This window comes from Symphodus melops, assembly GCF_947650265.1.
Source record: "Symphodus melops genome assembly, chromosome: 13".
In the NCBI taxonomy this organism is placed as follows: Eukaryota; Metazoa; Chordata; class Actinopteri; order Labriformes; family Labridae; genus Symphodus; species Symphodus melops.
The window spans coordinates 2914986-2932630 of record NC_136703.1 but is presented as its reverse complement, the minus strand read 5'-3'; the positions used below and the strand labels follow the sequence as shown (position 1 = coordinate 2932630).

The 17645-nt window shown below is 40.0% G+C and overlaps 1 protein-coding gene across 1 annotated transcript in view; it reads left to right on the top strand.

The window, feature by feature from the left end:
* The window catches only part of calcrl2 (calcitonin receptor-like 2), a 28733-nt gene extending 16640 nt beyond the window's left edge, over positions 1-12093 (top strand). The window contains exons 4-13 of the mRNA XM_079358716.1: positions 743-850; positions 958-1070; positions 2052-2143; positions 2818-2947; positions 3395-3548; positions 5095-5155; positions 5503-5569; positions 7593-7811; positions 8839-8880; positions 9400-12093. Coding sequence (XP_079214842.1) covers positions 743-850; positions 958-1070; positions 2052-2143; positions 2818-2947; positions 3395-3548; positions 5095-5155; positions 5503-5569; positions 7593-7811; positions 8839-8880; positions 9400-9651 — 1238 coding nt within the window. The 3' untranslated portion in view covers positions 9652-12093. The remainder of the gene's footprint in view (positions 1-742; positions 851-957; positions 1071-2051; positions 2144-2817; positions 2948-3394; positions 3549-5094; positions 5156-5502; positions 5570-7592; positions 7812-8838; positions 8881-9399) is intronic.
* The last annotated feature ends 5552 nt before the right edge of the window (positions 12094-17645 follow it).

Below are 17645 nucleotides of genomic sequence, written 5' to 3'. Positions count from 1 at the left end.
CGGTCACAGGTCAGATTTGAACACTGACCTCAGCTTTTGTACATTGTCCTTCATATTTCATTAGAAATGACATCAGCTGTTACTCAGTTTTTCTTCTTTTTTGGGTTTAAACTCCATAAAATGACACAGCATTAGAATTGTTTTAATAAAAACAGAAAAAGACGAATAAAACTGTCCATTTAAATGAGAAATGTAAAAACACATCGACTAAGAATCTGATTTTCCGCTTAGAGTATCAAACATGTATCCTAAAAGACATACAAATAGTTTATTTGTTGTATTTCTGTTTTGATTTAATGAAAAAAGAAGAAGAAGAAGAACGGCTGATTTGGCAGGAAAAGGGACAGTACAGCGTCGACTGCTGAACCTTCATAAAGTCATTCAACCAAAGAATACGATTGTTTAAAACACATTATTTGTGGAACTAGCAGCTAGCAGTAAGGATGAATGCACTATAAAATAAGCAAACAGTAAAATGTGCAGAAGGTCTCAAGAGTCACCAAAGGATGAGATTATATACAAGGTACACACTCCTCTCTCTTATCTCGTTATCAAACCCTCCATCTGTCTGATTGCAGCTGATTAATAAGCACAGCTCTGGTAGCAAGCTTTATTTGATGTCCATACAGTCTAACTGAAAAAAGCCTATGCATGTGTTTTAAGATTAAATACACACTCATGAACATATCTGTCGCGTCTGATGTGTGGCTTTAAAAGTTTATGCGCGTGCTGCCCTCTATAGGTACGTACTGTAACCGCACGTGGGACGGCTGGCTGTGCTGGGGGGATTCAGCTCCAGGCGTGGTCATGCAGATGTGTCCAGATTACTTTCAGGACTTTGACCCTGCAGGTGAGGCTGTGATACACAAACACATGCACTACATGTCAGTCTTTATACGGCACCTGAAGTCACCTAAATCCTGCTACGTCTTTGTGTCACTCATTTGTCTTCAACAGAGAAGGTAACCAAAGTGTGTAATCCGGATGGCCAGTGGTTTCACCACCCAGAGAGCAACAAAGTCTGGACTAACTACACCCAGTGCTCCGCTCACACTAAAGACAAACTCAAGGTAAACACCAGTGATGCTGCAGGGTGGGAAAAAAGGATTTCAGATGTTCAGGAATGTGGCACATTTAGTTTGGCTCCATTTTAAAATAGTAAACATTTTAAGTTTCATTGGGTCATTTAAGATTTGTCTGTAGTTTAGGAGATAGAGAATCAAGCCATCCACTCATCATAAACAAAATAGTTCAAATCCTGGTCCTCCTGTCTTATGTTTCAGTGTCCTCTGCTGAGATGTTGAATCTGAAAGTTCTCATTCTGCCTTGCAATGAGTGTGTGCTTTGTGCGAATGGGAGTGTGTGCATGGGAGTGTGTGCGTGTGTGCATGTGTGTGTGATCGCTATATGGACTCTACCATTGGCGAATAAGTGCTTACATGATCTGTAGTGCTTCGCTCTTTTATTCGTCGGGAGACTAAAAAGGTGCCATAAAATGACAGTCCATTTATATAAAACAAGAGTCTGAAGTCGTCTACGAGAGGACTGACGCTTCGTGATAATAAAGAGACTTTCATGGATGCTTTCATGTGCAGCCTCACCGGCCTCATATTCCTAATGTATGTCGTTTTACGACCCTTGTTTACCCACACTAGAATTGAAAAAGGAAAAGATGGATGTTTTGTGAAGTGCAGTGACAATCATCAAGGTTAAAACCGACTTTCTCTGGGAAGCCTAATTAAAAACATGTTTTCCTTTCATCTTATTTAATTGCTGTTACATTTTAACAACGTAGGATTGATTTTCTTCATCTGCGTCGTTATTCTCGACCATTCAGGAAACACTCTGAATTTCCCCAGACTTCTTATTCTCCACAGATGTTTCCTTTGCTTCCTGCCATGCTGTAAAGAGGCTACTATGAACACGGCTGTAAATCTTAGCAATGCACAGCTTCACTGTGCGGGTTACAACCTTTAACTTTCAGTGGCGCGAATCCTAATAGGTGCTGAATGTATTTATGTGTAATCTCCTCTTTGTCTTGTTGTCTGCAGTTTGCCTACAGCCTGTACTACCTGGCCATGGTGGGTCACTGCCTCTCTATCGTCTCTCTCATCATCTGTCTCATCATCTTCTCCTACTTCAAGTGAGTCTTTGTGTTTTTAAAAGTCTGATTATAACTGAACACGCCGTCAATCTTCACATATTTAACCTGCAAGTGAGCTGTCTGTGTGTAGACACACTAATGGAGAAATTATTGTGGTGTCGAAATCACATCTGGTATGATCAGAGATGGTCCCCCGGGAGATTTTAGTTAAAATTGCTTTTCGTTCCTGACACAAACTAATAACTCGTGGGCTTTGAAAAAGAAACAAAGAAAATTCGTCCTCTGTATCAGTTTGTAAGCCTGTTAAAACTTCAACCAATGTCTGCAAAGAGGTACCAATCTGATGAACCAATCACACGCCTCCCTGTCTCCCTGCTTGTTCTCTACCTCTTGCGTGCTCTAGCTCACACTCAAAGCTCGTCACCGATGACAGAGTTTATACTGAGTTTGCTTACCGGTCAATGAGACGTGAGATGACGGAGTTTCTACTCAATGCAAGCGACGGCGCTCATGCATGTAAGAGAGGGGCGTGGCTTTACAGGGAGCACAGAGGGGAGGGGGAGGGTGGAGATGGAGCACTGAGGGAAGGCTACCTTCAAAACTAGAAAATGTTTTTTTTTTAATGACCAATCCTGCCTTTAAGTGACCATTATCTTCACTAAGACTTTGATTAAAATGTTACCTTCCCCGTGTTCTCTTTCTCTGTCTTCCAGGAGTCTCAGCTGTCAGAGGATCTCCCTCCACAAAAACACGTTTCTCTCTTTCATCTTGAACTCCATCGTCACCATAATCTGGCTCTCGCTCAACGTGGCCAACAACCAGGCCATACAGGCCAGCAACCCGGTGAGCAGCTCAATTTATCTGACATCTGAATGCACAAATTAATTTAGCTTTGATTGCCTCGAGTCCTCATGGTTTAAGTAGCTCTAAGGCCTTTAAGGACTCCTTCACACAGGCAGAATCCAAAGAAAGTACCGAAGCACACAAATCGCTTACAGCTAATTCATGTTGAAACTTTCGTCCTTTTCACATACAGTAAATATAGCTGTAAGTGATTTGTGTGCTCCAGTACTTTCTTTGGACTCTGCCTGTGTGAAGGAGTCCCTTGAATTATTTTTGACCTCTTATCTGAGCGCACCGACCTCAATCTGTGAAGGGGCTGAAGCGCAAGAATGTCCTTCTGATTCTGATGATAACCCGTGTCTTCTTGCAAATCTCAAATTGTGAAAAGATTTCATCATATTTGGATGGATTTTGAATCTGAGATGTTTGAATTGATGTGTCTGTCAGGTGAGCTGTAAAGTCCTGGCTGTGCTGACTCAGTACATGTCCACTTCAAACTACTTCTGGATGCTGTGTGAGGGCATCTACCTCCACACACTCATCATAGTGGCCGTGTTTGTCGGGGAGCAGCAGCTCTTCTGGTACTACGTCCTGGGATGGGGTGAGTTCAAGAGAAAAGACGACCTTAAAGAGGCTTCCAAGAAGTCCTCAAACCGTCTCATAAGGTACTGTACAATAAAAAAGGAAGGCAGTGAATGAAATAAGTCCAAAGTAATCAAACAGATCAGAAAGAAATTTGGAAAAAAAGAAAGACAAAAAAGTATTTTTACTTTTTGCAAATCTGCATCCTGTTGATGTTATTTAATAATAATAATTATAAGAAGAATAATAATACATTTTATTTGAGGGCACTGGAGTGGAATGGATGGAAATCAGAACATCATGCCCGTAAACTTTATCGTGGTCATACTGCTGAAGTGAGCCTGAGTGAAGACACTGTAAAGCTCAACTCGATCACTAAAGATTTGACAGATGAAGGGTCGCTACTCTGGGATGTTATGGAGAAAGAATTGACATCGCAGTCGTAGACCCCACACAGCTGATAGTCGCAAAACGTTAAACTCTGGCTTCAGCGGAATGACTTACAGACTATGAGAAGATGATTTTGGCTCTCAGAGAAAGTGCCTCATCATCAACACATCCCGTTTCGAAGGTGAAGGTGTCTTCCTAATATGGATGTGCAAACATTTATTGAAAAGTGCACCGCCTGAATATATTAGACCACTTATGTTGCTCTTGAATTGAGAACTTCAATTATCAACCTTTATTGAATACACAGATGTGACCTTGACGCCTGGATGTCCCTGTACATTGATAAGTGGGCTTTTCATTTCCAGCACTCATTCATGCATGCAGCTAATGGATCCTTTCATCACTCTCTGCAGCTCACAGCTTTTTTTTCTGTATATCTAACGGTTTGGCCTGCCTGACATGTATCCTGAGAGTGTCGTTTTTAATAACATAACCTTGAGCTGTTTGTATGTCATTTCATCATAAGAATGTAAGCTCAGCTCACGGCCCCAACAGAGAAGATTAAAAACGTTTTTTTTATCAATGTTCCCTGAGCTGTCTGCTAGTTTTACAAAGTAAAATGGGCCACTCAAAAATGCAGTAGTTTCGTTGCCATGTTTTTGAAGTGTCAAATTATGCAACTTACTGCCCTGACCGACACTCGTTCTCAGGCTGGTCCTTCTTATTAAAATGCATTATGTTTAATAATCCACCTCAGAGCGTCTTTCAGAGGATTCAGGCCCACAGTGACGAGTGACGAGTCATAGCTCACAGACCAGACCACCTCAGACCACTTCCAGATGCCCAACTCGCACAAATTATAAATGATGTGGCGGGTCACCATGTGGTGGACGCTGTAGCTTCAGTGTTTAGCCAGCTCTGCATCATCGGTCTGTAAAGCTTTCTGTGTTCTAACCTCTCTCCATGTTTCAAAAGAATCTCCAACATTGATCCTGGTTTGAGCAGGTTTCTGCTGCTGGAGCTTATTAGATCCATATCTTGCTCCTTTAGAGTCCTAAACTGTGTTTATTGAAAACTCTGTACGATGTGGGAATAATCAAGATGCTGTTTCTTTTTGTTTCTGTGGAGATTCAGGATGTCTCGTTGATATTTGTGTCTGTCTCTTTTCCCCGAAGGTTTACCCATCGTTCCTGCTGTAACATATGCTGTGGCACGTGCACTCTACTATAATGACAAGTATGATGTTTTATGTTTACTCTCCTTTTGTTGTCATAATGTTTAAAGCTCAATTTCACATGAAGACTACAAATCTTAAATTGTGCAGCCTGGATGTTTTTTTCTTCTCTGTCCTTTCTGTGACTTTCTCAAACTGTGTCTGAGCACTTTGACACTGAGAGGAAAAGAAACGTATTGATTTGAATCCTCAAGTGGTATTAGTGTGAGCTCTTTTTTTTTTTTTTTTTTTGCCGAGTCAATAATCAAACCATGAATAATTCAGACTTTAATCACGCTGCCAGACTTCAGAATGCCACTGTGCATCTGAAACATGGCAACAACTGTCTCACTTTGGTGTTTTCTTTCAGTTGCTGGTTCAGCTCTCACTCACACCTGGTCTACATCATTCATGGGCCCATTCAGGTTGCACTGCTTGTGAGTATTTATGTACCAGTGTGCTCCAAAAATGATGCATGTGGTGCTGATGTGTTTAAATGTGAAGACAGACGGGCCAAGAGTGAAAAGGTTTGTGTTTATGCTTTGGGGTGCAGAGCTGCAACAGGTTCAATCTTCATTTGCATAGCGTCAGTTCATAACCAACGTTATCTCAAGACACTTTACATAAAGAGCAGGTCGAACACGTGACTCTTTGCTACGTTACAAAGACCCAATGTTAATCCATCACGAGCACGATGAAACATTTAGCAAAGTTACAGCAGCAAGAGAAAAAATCCTTTTTAGAGAACGAAATCTTGGACAAATCCAGACTCATGATGAACTACCGTCTGCTGAGACTGCGTCATGTTTGAAATATTAGATAGAGGAAGATGCAGGAAGAAGGATATGGGAAAAAGAGGAGGGCTCCATAGCAGCAGGTCATCCCCACTAGTGAACCAGAGGAACCTATCACAGGTCCGCTATCAGTGAGGCCATATATGAAGCTAGTATGAGGGGAGAGGCTGATGGTACCGTTTGTTTTTGGTCCCAATACCCCTCAGGAGGAGACTTGCCATTTGCAGAACATGCTTTGTAGTACTGGTATCACTGATGTTGTAATTTTAATAAATACAATAAGATGCATGTGGGATGTTGGAAAGGAATCTAAAGAATGCAAAAAAAGCTGCACTTTTAGACGATGGGAGGATATAATGAGGAAGATAAGGTGGAAGAAAAACAGATGACACTGATTTTGTCGTCCTCATTTCCTGCTGCAGGCTGCTCCACAAAAGCAGAAAAGACTTGAGCCTTGGCTGTGGAATAAATAAAAGCTTGGATTGAGGATCTTGTGCTGTGATTTGGCTCATTTAAAAGCTAAGATCAAAGCCAGAGCAAGACCTCTCTGTGTCTGAAAAGTATTCAATATGAAACCTGAAGCTAACCAGTGCAGGTGTGCTTTAACAGGGGTGATATCATCTCAACAGTTAGAGCCACTTTACATTCTTGCTGCTGCATTTTTTAGCCTTTAGATGTTTGTTTCAGGGAGGAAAAAGAAGAGGTGCAGTCGTCTGAACAACATGAAATAAGAGCATGAATTACCTCTTTGGAATCAGCATGATGTAACAGTGACTCATTTCTTTGTGTGATATCATAAACGCGTAATGTGAAAAACTTTGAAAATAAATAACGTGAATACCTCCACAGAGACTTGAGAGCACTTGAATGTTTCATTCTTAACTTTTTCGCTTTTTTCGTCATTTAGTAATTTTGAAACAGCAGATGTCTTTGGCAACGCGCAGATTTCTTTCCTCCGTTAACATGCAAATCGCTCCGCGCCTTGAAAGTTTCAAGTCATTTCAACACATGAGGCGACGCTTGCGAGCTAGTTCAGGCAGTCAACTCGCGCTGCACTGATTTCATACTTGACGTGCGTCATGATCCACAATCACCCGACAACACCTCCTTCCAATCAGTTAATTAGCTACGAGGTTTCCGCTCGCTCCCTCGGCTCTTTCACTGCCAGCTCTGACCTGCAGCAGCACTGCACTCGTCCTCAGCAACACCACCACACCCAGCATCCACCTGTAGGCTCCCACTGGAGGGTTTAAGATATCCTCCCATCACTCCTCAGATTCCTGAAGGTAAATCAAAACTGTGAGGAGTGATGAGGTCCGAGGAGACGCCAAACACAAATTATTCTGCTGCCATAAATATTGTAAAAGATACAAACAAGAGTTGTCTGACTGAAGTGAGGTTGTGTTTCTAGCAGGGAAAGAATCTGTTCTATTTTTGGGCCCAAATTTATTTGATGTTTCTTTACACAGGATATTAAAAACAAATGGCCTTGTATTGTTTAAATTGCATGTTGAATTACAGAAGGCAAGAAGAGACTACCTTCCATTAACTTTGAGTAATTTGAATGTGTTGTTATAGTGCCACCATGAGGCCAGTCATCGCAACTCTTAAGATGATGAGCAAAGCTGTGTTTAAGTCTCACTGTGCAATGAACCATCTCTCCCAGGTGAACTTTTTCTTCCTCCTGAACATCGTGCGGGTCCTGATCACAAAGCTGAGGGAGACTCACTGCGCCGAGACCACCACCTACATGAAGGCTGTGAGAGCCACCCTCATCCTCATCCCTCTGCTGGGAGTCCAGTACATTCTCTTGCCCTGGAGGCCCGAGGGACGCATCAGCCAGGCCATCTACGATTTCTTTGTAAACATCTTCTGCCACTTTCAGGTACGGTCAACAATACGCCGCGCAGCAGAGTTTGTAATTTAATTAAGAGTGTGGGGGTGAATGGATGAACAGAAGGTTTGAGAGGTGAATGGAAGAAGGACAATGAGCTTGTGAGGTCAAGACTCCTCATTGCTGGTGTGTGGACCCCCGTGGTTCCTCTATTTAGAGAATTGAAGAAACACACTTTTGATGGGGAGGGATTTGAAATCAGAAGAATTAGGGTAATTATACAGCTTGGAAGTTATAGCTTGTACTACTATTTCATTTTATTTTCCATCCATCCTCTATATCGCTTATTCCTGTTTGGGGTCACGGGGGGGCTGGAGCCGATCCCAGCTCTCATTGGACGAGAGGCGGGGTCAAACCCTGGACTGATTTTTTTGCCAGCCTGAACACAAAAAGCCACATGGATCAGATTTATTCAAATCTGATTCAAGTCTCATTCCTACAGATCCGACTCAATCTCAAAGTCGCTTCAATGTGTGTTCTGTTTCACTCTCAACATGACGCCATCAAAAAATAACAATGACGTAGATCCGGCAGGCCGGAAGGTAACTTTGGTCAGTGAAAGAAAACCGCAAGAATAAAAACAAAAGTAGTAAAACGAGCCCGCGGACAGACTGCTCCACAAGATGGTTTGCATCAGAAATAATCACTCTTCTCTGTCATCCATTTTGCTGTTGTATTTCCTGGGTGTAACCTGTTACCATAGAAACCAATGTGGATCAGACCACATCAATATGGACAGGCCTATTGGATCTGGTATTTTTTGTGGTTCTTTAGTATGAATTTGGATAAACAAACCCTCTTTGAACACTGGCTTTTTATTAATAGACAATCAGCTTAGTCTTGTATTGTGCTGCTTGTTAAAGTCAGTGTCACATGCAACAACAAGCAGAGTAAAAGAAAGAAAGCATGTGTCATTTGTGCGTACATTTCCTGATCATCTACATTAATTATTTAGTGCATCATTTCACCAACATCTGTTTCCGTATCAATATTTAATCTGTGTCCTGGTACTTTGCAGGGACTCCTGGTGGCTATTATATTCTGTTTCTGCAACGCTGAGGTGAGTTGAAACTCATAAATGTCCTATCTAGTGTGAATAAAATACGAAAGTTAAGAAACGACTGCAAATGTGTTTTTTAAACCGACATCACTACATGGCGGTATCTCGTGTTTGTGGAATTTCAACGGAAGTTCAGCTAATTTTTCTGACTGAGGGAGGGATTTGTCAGGAGTGGAATAACGTGTGAGAGTCATTTGGAGACACACATTAAAAACGTAACACAAAAAAATAAATGTGAACTTTTTAATTAAAGTTTTGCGGTCTTATTAATTTTGCATCTGTGTATTGTCTTAACCAGTTGTCATTTTCTGCAAAGTAACATTTTAATGAGAATATTTTAATACTTACTTATAAGAAATGACTTTCAGGACAGGAACTGCATGTCAGACTTGAACCGCTAGGCCATTATCACCCCTAAAAGCTTGGGTTTTATTTTACATAGCTATCCATAAAAACTGCACTTTAGTTGATGAAGCCTCAAATAGGTCATATAAATAAATCATGAATGTTTACATTCAGGCGCAGACAGCTGTGAGGAGGAAGTGGGCTCAGTTGAAGTCAGCCTGGAGAGACACGCCCATCACCAACAACCACTATAGCTACCACCACAACTCCTCCATCACAGAAACCAGCCGGGCCACCATCAACCTGGAGCCAGCTGCAGCCTCATTCTCTACGCGACACGAAAACAGCCACGCTGTTCCCAAGGAGCAGCAGAAGAGCAACGGGGACGTGGACATGCTCAACAAGCTGGAGACCACCGACATCTGAGTGAGAGCGCACAGAGGTGATGACTGTTGTTCAAAAAACACAACACAAACACTCGTTCACTTACATGTTGATGCAGAAAGACGAAGGACGGAAAAATGAAGAGGCTGTCTGTGATTTTTCTAAGTAAAGGTGAAGTACACATGGCGGTGTTGTACAGGATGTACAGATTATTTGAAAAGCACTTAAAAGGCATGTGATGTTCGCACACACACAATGAAGTGAAAGCAGTCATGTGTTTCTGTACATGCATTTTGTAACGAGGGTGGAGTAAACCTTCTTTCTTTCATTCTGTCTTTCTTGTTGTTTGGCTTGAAGATTGTATTTGCTGTTCGAATTGAGACAGGAGCAAAGTTCCTGACCTGCCATTTTAAATAAGATGAAAAGCATAGTGTTCCAATTTAAAATTTTCAATGATATGTATGGGATTTGAGATCTATTATGAGTCATTTGAGGTGTAGATTTTATGTTAAAACAGGGTTGTAAGCTCGTCAGTTAAAACATGAGAAATAGGTTAACCATGGCCTGTTGATACTGTTAATTAAAACGAGACCTTTTAACGTTTCTATCAGTTTAAGAATGTCCGCCAATTTAAAAGCTTTAAAGGTCACATATTATTCATCCTTTTTAACCAGTCTAAATAAGTCTCAGAGCTCCTCAAAACGTGTGAAGTGTGTTGTTGTAAATCCACTCTGATCCTGTATTTGATCATGTCTATAAACCCCTCTATTTCAGCCCTGCTCAGAACAGGCTGTTTCTGTGTCTGTAGCTTTAAATATGTAAATTAGCTATGTTTGACCACGCCCCCTCCCTGGAAGGGCTCGAGCGGCTCAGGCTTTCTCGCTCCATGTCGTATTGTTTACGGTGAGAAGGCAGACTCTGATGGTCACCTACCTGGGGGAGGGCTCACTGCCCTTTGTGATGTCATGACTGGAAAATCTCCAAACGGCCTTTTTGAGCACACATTTTCTGTGTGCAGGCAGAAGACAAAGAGGACAAACTTTTCTCATCATTGAAGAGATTTTAGACAGACTAGTGACACATATTAGTGTAAGAAAAACACTGTGAACTGTATTTTGCATAATGTGTGACCTTTAAACCTTTTTTTTTTCCTTTTGAACGTCTTCTGTTGTTTGTTTTTTGGTTGGTAAAATAATAATAAAAGACAAATATTATGTTTTTACACTAATCCCAATACTAACCCTGTAAATAAGTGTGTTAAAGTCTGTGGTCACTGTGTAGGCTGTGTTTGCACCAATCTTAAGTTTACTGAAATCTGTTTGAAAGACCTCATTACACAAATGTAAAAACAAAAACAAAAAAAGTAAAGGGGGGGCTTTTAACTTTCTTTATTTACATGTAAGCAGGAAAAACGGCAGCAACATGGCAACAACGTTTTTAAAATGTCAAACACATGCTTTTATGTGATTCGTATTCATGCTTCCTGGAATTGAATTATGTGCTGAACATTGTGCGTTACAACTCTCCTCATTCCTACTGTGAGGAGAGCTTTGAGTACAAGAGAATTACTGGTGCAGAGATAATGGAGCCGTGGAGTGCTGCAATCTCGTCATTCTGTCCATTAAAATCAAAAGGCCGGGAGATTTCGCCAAAGTGAAAAAAAAAAATGCACACAGAACAGACTGAGAAAAAAAACAGGTAAAATAGTGTTTTTCTTGAGTGTTTGCACACATGAGCTTTTAGAGAAAAGTTCCTCAAATTTTGAAGGAGAGGAGAAAATGTGTCTTATTTTCTACAATATTCACGTCTGTAAGAGAATCACTTAAAGAGCCTTAAACACTGAAAACAAAGACGAAACAGAGCTACACATTTGGTTTTTACATTTTGATCTCTCGTGGAGGTAAAGGATTTTTTTTGCAGACTGAAAATTTTAATTCACTGAAAAAAGCAAAGACTGCTTTTTTTTATACAGTATGATGCATTTTCATTGTTTTGGCTGTGAAATGTGCTGTTTGACTGTTTTTGTAAGCTTTTTTGAGATGCACTGAAATGTACCACTACTTCATCCATTATTATGTTTTCCCAATGCAAATGTACCATGCTGCATGCACACCTGCAGGCAACGCCAAAGGAATCCCCTGTTATTGCTGTCTGTTTATTGAAATGTGATATTGTTGCATATATATGACGATTGTTTTCACGTTTGTTCTGGAAATACAGATGTTGCGATGTGTATACAGCAAGGCCCGCCCTCGAAAGGAGAATAAAAAAAGACTAATAGGAGGGGGATAAAAATAAATGTGTGAAAAAAGTGTTTTACAAGTATCCCAACATGCACACTAAAACCGCTTCCATGGATATTTGTGAATAAATTTGAGAAACATTCCAATAAAAGGTCAAAATAAAAGTCAAGCCGAAATTCACTGTAAATAAATGTCAACACTGCCGTTTATGTGTGGAAATAAAGTTGTTTGAACATTCGCATTTGGTATTCAGTTTGAGTTGTATTTCTTAGGAAAACGTTATAGTTACATAACGTTACAGTATTGTACAGTGTTTACAGGGTGATCAAATAATAGATATGCTCTTTGCACTTTGATCAGTGTATGGGGGGCTGGCAGGGTCTACAGGGGATAGGTCAATCTGGGGTAAGTTATCCTTTAGATAAGAATTAATTTATTAATTTCTCCCTTCAGCCACAATGTAATATAAAGAAGGAGAGAAATCCTCACGAGGCAGTTTCAGTGCTGTGGTTATTGGGGAGTAAGGACAAGAATTGCATTTCTAAATCATAGGAGGGTTTTTTTTTTCTTTCTGTTCATAGGGAGAAAAGGATGAGGTCCCACCGAGATTTGAACTCGGATCGCTGGATTCAAAGTCCAGAGTGCTAACCATTACACCATGGGACCAGATGGTACCGCCAAGACGACGCGAGGTGAAATAAACCAGGTGATTATTTTGTGTAAAACACGACATCAGATCCTAAACATTTGACATTAAAGTTATCTATTTGATGTTTCGTTCAGCTTACGTGTGAACATTAGCTATAGCGTTAGCCCCGATGACACGACCTAGCAGGGTGAAGCCACCTCCTCTTATTAGCGCTTAGTCAAATAAATTAAAGATACCAACACGTAAGAACATAACCACATCAATATCCATCCTTTTTTTTTTTTTTTTTAAACGTACATTTTGACAATTTTCGCCCCCTAAAGTGGTGACTTAATGCCTGGGTGGAGACTGAGTGATTGTTTCTGAGTTGTAGTAAGTAAATTGGCCAGATGGGGGCAGCAGATTATCTATTTACAGCAAAATAACTTTTAAGTGTACAATAGACTGCATGTTGAGTGACGTGGTGCATTGTATTTGGAGTAAAGGCCCTAAATCCGCTCTGATTCTCACCATTGATTGATAGACAATATTAAGTAGTAAGCTGCATTTTTATTTCCTATAGTGAAGAGATTACCCTCCATACTCTGTCTTTAACTGGCAAGCCAATTAGGCCTACACACTGACTTATTACAGACTACAAGAGTAACCTTACATCACTGTTAATAACAGGATGTATCATACTCTGCTGAACTTTAGAAAAAAAAATACACACTTCATTGGGCATCACTTCACTTCTGCTGGTAGGCCTTCCTCCCCCACTGTCCCTGGAGGTTATTAAAGCTTAAAGTAGTACACACACACTATTAGATCTATTTTTCCTGTTGAATGTGTTTTTATTGATGTGCATAGAACAGTATATCTCGATTGTATAACACAAGAGAAAGTATGCACACCATTTTGTTTTTTACAATTAGACCTATATTTACACATAACACATAAAAGGATACAACAGCTTAAAAAGTTACACTTATTTTCTTATTTTATATAGTCATTCATCGCAAGGAAGGCTAGAAGCAGAATACTTCATTTCAACGTTGTTATACTTATTAAAGATGAGTTTAGATTATTATTGGGTTTTTTTTTGTTTTTTTTTTTTTTCCATTCACACTTTGGGAACTTGTGGTCAAAGTCATGACCCTGTCTTCATTTTCCAACAAAACTCATGTACAGCAAAGATGGGAACAAATTTTTACCAGGAAGAATATTTAGTTGGATACCGAATTAGGATTGATCAGCAAACTATTTCAACACTAAATGCACTGAGGCATCAAATTATGACTAGCCTTTCTTTGTCAAAACATGGCGCAACATTAGACTAATAAAAATTTACAAATTGGGCATTACATTGGAGAGACTCTCTCTCTCTCTCTCTGTCTCTCTGTCTGTATGTATGTCCCATACGACTCCATCCAGCCGTATACTAAACAGAGAGGTGCTGCGAGGATACGTTAACCCCATGTCCCTCAGCTTAGTCTATACTAACAGCTTAATGCACACACAGCCAACCATGCCGTCACAATCCCTAACACGTGAGCAGAATACTCCCACTTGGCCCCATTAAAGATCAGCAGACACACAGACACAGAGATGATTAAGCACGCACACACATACAAAGACACACATTTGACCAGTTAAGAAGCGTTGGCGTCAAATCAATGAGGGGTTGGACTTTGGATGCAGGAATATGGCTGAGATCAATAGTGTACTACCTAAGGCTGATTATATAGAGTGTCATTGCTGGTTCAACCTATACGCTGAAAGTAGGTCAACCACATGGAAAGACATTAATTTTGCATGACTAATTGTTTGCAGTCACCCTGCTTTGTAATTTATAATTTTGCACCCTGTTTCTAAACAACCAATCTGGCCTGAAAGCAAGAACAATTGATTATATTTTTATTTACCTGTGATGAAAAATACAATCAGTCCTTGTTGTGACAGAATAATGTGGTTCAGGCCGAATTACGAAACGGTTCATATAATGGAGTCAAAATGTAAACTCGCTTTAATTGTCAATTTCCAGTTGCTTTATTTTCTTTAGAAATGTCAAAGGTAAAAAATATGGAGTACAAGGGCAAATCGCCCGTACACATGCTATATATGAATGTGCAAATAATCCCTGGTAAACACACACAAGGACACATAGACCCGCCCACATGTAATCCCAGTCCGACTACTAAATCCTATTTTAGAGATAATCTCAACTTTTGCCTAATTGTTGGTCAACAACAAGTCCCAAGTCTGGTCGGCTCATGTGGATTTTGTGCTTTACAGTACCCCGCACAGGCTCACTCTTAGGGACCAAAAGAGACGTAAAGATTCAGAAGAAGGCTACGATGGACTCATATTTTCACATTGTTGCTATTTGTGGTTTTTTATTCTTGTATTTAAATGTCCTTTGCTGCGTCAGTTGAATTTCCCTGCGTCAAATTTGTGATACAGATCATTTTATTATCTATTTAATTCGATTTAAATAGATAATAAAAAGATTAGATTGTGTTTGCTTTTGATTATTTTTTGAAAACAGGATTACATTTATGGAGGGGAAAGTGAGGGTTGGGGGGTCAAAATGTCTATTGCAGACAAAATTCCAAACATTGGAGAGCGCTGTCTCCCTCCGCCACCTCCTCGCCAGAGTCCAAGCTCATGCAAGCCGTTAGTCGCATACGCTGAAGCTTCAGTGTTTAGCCAGCTCTGCGTTCTAACCTCTCTCCATTTTTCAAAAAGCATCTCCAACATTGATCCTAGTTTGAGCAGCTTTCTGCTGGTGGAGCTTATTAGAAACATGCAGAGGCTTTTTAGCTCAGGTACAATAAATACCAGCTGAACATTTTGTGGCATGATTGAGTTTTGATTTCCTGTCTTGTTTTTAGATCTCATTGTTCCCTGTGTGTAAGTGTTTTCTGATTTATTTTATAATTCTAGTCTTCAGTGGTTCTTTGTATATTTGTGTCCTTCTCTGTTGTCTGTAACATTGTTTCCTGTTTTACTTGTGTGAATGATTCCTGGTGTTCATTGTTTAGTCTTTAGTGTTTCCAGTTTGATTTCGTAATGTCATCTCCTCGTGCTTCTGTGTTTTCTTACATCCTTCAGTGTTCCATGTTTTACCTTGTAGTTCTCAGGATTGTCTGGTTTCCTGCCTCTCTGTGTTTCCCTCCTGTCTTGATCACCCTGATCGTCCTCACCTGTGTCATTAGTCTCACCTGTGTCTGATTACCTAATGTCTATTTAGTCTCTGTCTTTGTTACCCTCTGTGTCCGTTCGTTGTCTTTTGGTTTCTCGTCTGACGTTGTGTGTTTCCTGCTCCTGTGTTTTTGCGTCTTTTAGTTTAAAATAAATCATTTTTCTGCGACTGGGTCCTCCTCCCTGTTTTCTGCCCATAAACCCGTGACATTTTGACCACCATGGTTTAAAACTACTGCTTAGAAATGGAAGATTCTGTTGATACCCACTTATTCATTGACAAAATAACTTCATTGTGTCACATAGATTGAAGGTTTTCCGTGAGTTACAGCCTCATGCGAGTTAAATATAACATGTTGCTGTCCTTGGGAAAACCTCTTCAGTGCTGGGGTGAAAATGTTTTGAGAAATGTGCCAAAAAAGGCAAGAAAAATAAACAGTAATATGAGATGACACATTTCGGCAGTATTACATTTAAAGAAACGCCACCAGAGCGAATCTTGTGGAAAAACACGAGGAACATGCAGAAGCTGGAAAAGATGTAATTTGCAGGTGAGTTAAAACATTTTTGTGACACAATTTTTTATTTTTTTACATAAATTCCCGATGTGACGGCAATTTGTATGACTTTTTCCTTGGTTTTAATAAACTATAAACATAGCCTTAAACATCAGGAGTTTAAATGTGTAACACTTAAAGCTACAAATTCATTCATCAAGTTCATTTAAAGCAGAGAACTGCCGTACTTTCTTTTTTATTCTTACAATCACAGACTGGACCATTAAGATAAAAGCAGCAGCCTGACAGCTCGAGCTCCAGGTAATTATGACGGACGGGGAGATTTAACAAAGAAAAGTGATTTAGTCACTATGTGCACATGATAAGACAGGACAGTTTTAAAAGCTTGTTAAATGGATGATGTGAATCATTCAATGACATCCTTCTTGGAAAACATTTATAGTTCTCCAGTTAAATAGCTGAAGAAGTTTAAAGTTTTTTTTTCTCCACTTGTTGATCTGAGTTTGCCGTGAGTCATTTTATTTCATTTCAAACCTTTTTTAAGCCTTATCAATCACTAATGTTTCATCTTTTACATTGCTGTCAAGATAAAAACAAAAACAAAAAACAGAGTGAACAAATAAAACAACAAAGACCGAATGATTCTCAGTAAAACATTCCCACACGGTGATAAATGCATTAAGGTCATTGTCTTATGTTGTCAAAGGGAAGCAAGACTGTCAATCTTGAGTGTTTTACACATTTTTAACACATTTTTGGAGCAAAAAAGGGGAATGCAGTTCTTCCAAGTTTAAGATAACAAAAGATAAGATAATCCGTTATTCATCTCACAAACTGAGAAATGTACAGTGTTACAGCAACAAAGCAGGATAGCAGAAAAAAATCCTTAAAAAATTAATTAGATGTGTAAAAAAGTATGCTTAAAAAAAATTGTTAAAAGAGCCAGAAACTGATGCAAATCTGTATGAATAAAAATATGCATACAGTGCATATGTGGATGGACATGTTATTGCACAATTTGTCCCATAAATTATTATTGCAATACAAATCAAATTCAAAATACAAGATCAGGTGACATATTATAACATTAATATTGCACAAGAGGTAGGAGTGAATTGTTCGGTTTGTGGGTGTGTTTTGTGATCCTGCTGGGAGCAGGAAGGAAGGACCTGCGGTATCTCTCCTTCAGACACAGCGGGCGGCGTAGCCTGTCACTGAAGGAGCTGCCCAGTGCTGTTACAGGACCATGCAGGGGGTGTGATCAGCTGTGATTGCGTTTTCATCATCCTCCTGTCTCCAGGGTCCAGGAGGCAGCCCGGATAAAATGCATGACCTTAGCAGTGCTCCCTGCACTCCAAAGGACCTGAGTCTCCTCAGCAGGTGAAGTCTGCTCCGGCCTTTCACGTAGAGCGCCTGTGTGTACGACTCCACTATCTCAAGAGG